Consider the following 5,347-nt stretch of genomic DNA (forward strand, 5'->3'; position numbering starts at 1 on the left):
GGATCTCGGCCAAAAGGATCAGAAAAGCTTCTCATCATCTGCCGCATGTATTCATGGTGTGCGGCAAAAGGGTCGCTGAAAGAGACATTCCACACACACAGAGTTAGGGGGGCTATTCCAGCTGACGCAAAATAGCTCTGAAATTCTTAAATCCCTTTTTTAAAATCATTCTATATGATTTCTGTGTTCTTTATTTTAATGGGACCCAACTGTGCAGTAATTTTTACCCTTTTGCTCCTCCTCCCCACCCTCTGGTTGGGTGATTTAGCTCCTTCTTCTCAGATGCCTTCCTTGCTCTCCTGTGTTCTTGACCGTCTGTCCACCCTGGATTTTCTCTTTCCTCAGCTGTTCTAAATACTCCATCACTGGCAGCCACGTTTGGCTTTCTATCTGCCAAGAGCTACAGAACCAACCTATACTTTATCACTTTTTAATATTCAAATATCAGGGATTGGAGGTAAAAGAAGACCACTTTCCATGCTCCCTGGCCCCACGTCCTTCAAAGCACAGTGCTCTAAATTCAATCCAACTCCATCACCTTTATTTTAATTCCCCACCACTGCTCCTTTTTGCCCTCCCATTCCTACACCTTCACAAATTACATTCTCACATCCCTTCTCACCACTTTGGAAGAATCCTTACCACCTCTTTGCTTTCCTGTTAGTCTCCCCATTCCTCTCTGCTTTCTAACCACTCAACATCTGTCTCCAAAACAGAACTCCACCAGTAATTCCAGTGCTTGGCTTGGCATGCAGGTAAGTAATAAGAGAGCAACACTAGCAATGTCTTAATTCTTTGCTTTCTTTAATTTGTCCTAGAACTAGAAAGTTCAAACAGAGGCCAGAAAAGGAGTAAAGCATAAGAACTTATGACTTATGATGTTATATGAATTGCACTGCTGCCTCTGGCCCAAACACCAGAAATGACTACTTCATATAGAAAACATTTCATTTCCTCCCTTCATATCCAGACTAATTTTCCCCTTTGCTGCTCCACCGAAAGCCTCTTTATTAACATCACCAGTCACTTCCCAGCTATGTTTACTTAGACTTCGTAGCACCTCATCTCCCTTCCTACCAATTTCCTGCCATTTCCCAGATGTCTCACACCCTCCTTCTCTCCAGGATTTTGCTGTGACATCGCTGCCTCCACAAAGGAAATTTCCAGGCTGTTCCTCCAACTCCACAGTGCCCATCAGCTCCTGAAGCTGCTTTCCTCTTGCCCACCCCTCACCCCCCATCCCACACCCATCACCTCCTGGCAACTCTGATCTCTTTGCCCTTTACAGTCTCCTCTTTCTACAAAGCAGCATCTAACTTAATTTTCCCATTTAAGTTAAAAAAAAAAAAAAAAAAAAAAACCATCAACAGAGATTCAGTTAGAAATGCAAAGCTAATTCATTTTCAAACAAGATTCCTAATCCAACAGCACCCCTTTAAGCTGTGCTCTTGCTCACTCCAGTGCAGTCAGACCGTTACAATTCCACAGGAGCAGTTTTTCCACTGCCATAAGTAGACCCTAATCTGCCCCACTCACATGACTGCCAGCTTTAACTTCAATCCCAAGGCGATAAGCAGCTCGCATACAGTGAGCTTGCTGCTCACAAGATGAAGAACAGATGCAAACAAGTCACTGCACAGGCCAACATGAGGGAAGCACGCAGGCCCTATCACAGCACAGGCATATTTCCACACAGTCTCAACACCACAAACTTGAGAAAGGTGTGGTTACCAGGATAAAGATGGGTGAACTGTATCCCATCAATAGCTTAAACATGAGATTTCTCCCCAGCCTGTCCCAGTTCAGAAGTAGTCACACAATTACACAAGCAAAACAAGACTCCATGGGCTTCATTTAGATTAAAAAGAATTCTGTTGCTTTTAGTGTGCATAACACATAATAATGTGTCACCTAACACAGTCATACCTTCTCAAATTCTTTTTGTCTTATTTCACTCTGGTCCTCTCGGCCATTCACCTTCTACTACACACTGCTACGCTCATGAATGCATCCTAGCTTAGGGATTTTTGCACCTTTCAAAGAAAGTTCTATGAAACAATTTAGCAGCACAGCTCCTTACCACCACAGACAAGGAAGCAGGATCCAAACCATGCAGCAACTGATTTGGGAACTGAGCTCCCATCTCTCCAGGGACATTGTGGAGCCAGCTGTAAGAAGGCTCAGTGTTGCCAGGCTTCCAAAGCAGCAGTACTGAGCATACAGAAGCTGGGCAAAACCAATGCTAAGTCAGCAGAGAATCTCCCTGCAAGCTAAGGCTTCTAAAAGGGTTAAATGTATCCTCTTGATGTCACTGATGACCCAAACTCAAACCATAACTACGAAAGGAGTATGACACCCTTATAAAATATAAGCATCTATATATTAGAAAAAGGAAAAGAAAAAAGGCAAAATCTCTTTAATAACCCCAACAGAGGATACAAGATCTTCAGTCCTTTGTTCCAATCACGTTCTACAACACGTATAGAGTAACCTTGTTTAGTTACCACTGGTCACCTGGTATTCCATCTGAATTTTTTAGGGAGAAATAAAAGATACTTCTGATGAGGCTGACATGACTTCTGCACACTTCGCACTGCTGCGTTATAGAGGTGATGGTTGAAAAGGAAAGCAGTTCTGGAAGGATTTCACATGCTGAATCTGTGCCCTTCACATGTTAAACACCATAAATTTATCTTTCAAATTAAGTGCAGAACAGAACTAATTAGTACATTTGTCATTGCATGACTGCAGTAACAGAACCTGCACTTTTGTCTAGTACAAATATCACCTGACCTTCACTTGGCATTCAGGTGTCTGAAGGGATCAACTCAGGAAACCAAAAGCAGAGCCTCTGAGGGCACTGATGTCTCAAATAAGCGTGCTGATATGAAGAAATAGATATTAAAAACGTGACAGTGGATGCTGCTAGCACATGTGCTAGTGAGCATCTCCCCAAGATGCATCTCTCTGGGTAAGTTCTTCAGTGACCACGTTTAAGGATCCATGTTTCAGCTGAAGGGTGCCATACTAAAAGCACAATTGCTGCTTCTTACATCAGCACATGCTCCCGTTTGGCTGAAATTCACTATCCTAAAGCAATAAATTCACTTTGGGATTTTTGAAAACTGGGCTTTGTATTCAATACTTTTTTGTTTTAAGTAGGGTGGTACATAGGACTGAAGTTGCAGAACCACCCTGAAGACCTGGGGCCTGGAGCAGTAAGACAAAGGCTGTGCACTGAGAAGTGAAATACACTTAAACACACTTGGCAGGAGAGCTGCAGCTCCTGCACCTGTCTGAGCCATCAGGCACAGCCCTGCTGGTGCCTGGTGGGCACTTCCAGGACAGCTGCTCCAGATGGAGATGTTCCCTCTCAGATGCTATTTCCAGATCAGCAGTCAAAACCTCTCCTTGTGAGGCAGCAGAAGCCTATTATTACACTACCTTGGAAGCTCATCTTATCTGAGGTAATAAACTCATTTCCTTAACTATATGTAAAGCAGATCAACGACAACGGTGCCAAAGGAAATGAACCTCAATATCAACCTCTTATCTCTTTCACACACACTCCCTTCCCCTATCTCCTGCCATCTATTTTCCTCCAATTTTAACTTCATCAGGAAGTTTAAAACAGCTACAATAAAATGATGGAATTGAATAAACAAGAAGGCAATTGTTGTTTCAGAGGATTACAAAAGCACACTGCAAATTACTACAAACGAGAAAATTCCCATCGTTATTCCCATTTCAACCAGAGGATCTGCATGGTCTTTAGCACGGTGTATCCTAGAACAAGTTGCTCTAGCTGCATATTTGTGTACTAACCAGTGCCAGGAAGGTGCTGCTGCAGCCGAGCTGGTTCCCTTTAAGAGGCACAGCCTCAGCTCAGACACCCCGTAACTATGGGATGCAGTCAACAAACCCACATCACAGGTCTCCTATGCTACCCTTCCTCGTCCACCCACCCACATCACCCTGAGCTTTCCTTATGATTAAGCTCCACGTAGGAAGCACCGTACGCTAAAATGGCTTTATATATAAATATACATAATAATTTGTGCTCCTCTGAGTTCTCATATTGCATTTTGACTCCCTCCCCTTGCAGACCAGGCAGGTTTCTGGCACTAACACACCTCACACAGGTTTATTTTATCACAAGAACACCTAGAATTGCCTTTAATACACGCACTGACAACAGGAGCTGAGGAACAGCCCGTGGTTAAATACAGATATCTTAAAGAGCCCAAGAAACCGAGAACACCCAGCATGCTTACATTCAAAAATAAAACACAAAAATCAACCCCCGCGACATTCAGACCCAGGAGCAGACGGTTTCTCCTCAGCAGACGCCACGTCTCATTACCACGAAGTTCCTCAGGCGCCGCGAGGCACTGGAAGCGAACAGCACCGTCCAAGCGTCGCTCCGGCCTTCAACCCCACCGCTGCCAACCGCGCTCCGCACGCCCGTCCGCCTCCCACGGCGCGACCCTCAGAGACCCACCGGACGGGCAAGCCCCGGCCCCGGAGCCCGCGGCGGCCCCACGCTCACCGGAAGAACGGATCCTCCTCGAAGCAGCGCCCCAGAGCCCCGAACATGGCTGCGGCCCCGCGCCCTGTGAGCGCCCACCACCCTGCCGATCCCTCACGGCGGCGCCCTCTCGCCCACGTGACGCGTCCCAGCGCCGCTATTGGCCGCGACAGGGCGGCGGGGCGGGGCTCCCGCTGCCGTGGCAACCGCCGCTCGCGCGCGGGCCCGCTGCGGAAGGTGCGGGGCTGAGGGCGGCGGGAGTGCGCGCCAAGCGGCGCCTCGGGGCGGGCGGTGCAGCCGACGGAACGGGGCTGCGGGAGCCCGGGGTGCCCGGCGAGCGGGAGGGAGCGCCTTAGGAATAGTTTTACTTTTTTTCCACTAGATGGCGGTAAAATAAAGTCCCTGCGTTGCGAGGGAACGCCGCGTCCTCCCAAGCGTTCCTGTGAACGCGGGGCTCAGCTTGCCGCGCGGAGTGAATCCCCAGTAAAAAGCATCGCATTCACAGAAGCCATAAATAACGCGGCACCGAGAGCGACTGAGGCCGAGAGCCAACCGTCGGGGGCTCTGAAGGCGCGCTGAGGGGCGGTGACGTCACGGCCCTCACACAGCGACCCCACAGCGCGGGGCTCTGAGAGGAAAACCGGCACAAGGCGCGGGTGAGCGGAGCCGCCTTGTGAGAGTCGACCGGCAGGTGAGCTCCGGCCCGAAGCTCTTGTGAGGCGAGAGGGCATTCGTGCCAGGAACCTGCAGAGACCAGGTCCTGGACGGTTCGTCCGCTAATCACTTCTAGGTATATTTTGATTCATTGAGAGCTGCCCT

At 48.1% G+C, this 5,347-nt stretch overlaps 1 protein-coding gene across 1 annotated transcript in view; it reads right to left on the bottom strand.

Annotated features, from left to right (window-relative positions):
• MLF1 (myeloid leukemia factor 1) overlaps positions 1–4,596 on the bottom strand; it is a gene marked incomplete at its 5' end in the record, with an annotated part of 11,240 nt that extends 6,644 nt beyond the window's left edge. The window contains 2 exons of the mRNA XM_079539650.1: positions 3–75; positions 4,550–4,596. Of these exons, the coding sequence (XP_079395776.1) occupies positions 3–75; positions 4,550–4,596 (120 nt within the window). The remainder of the gene's footprint in view (positions 1–2; positions 76–4,549) is intronic.
• Positions 4,597–5,347: the final 751 nt, after the last annotated feature.

Source organism: Tetrao urogallus (genome assembly GCF_951394365.1).
Source record: "Tetrao urogallus genome assembly, chromosome: 9".
In the NCBI taxonomy this organism is placed as follows: Eukaryota; Metazoa; Chordata; class Aves; order Galliformes; family Phasianidae; genus Tetrao; species Tetrao urogallus.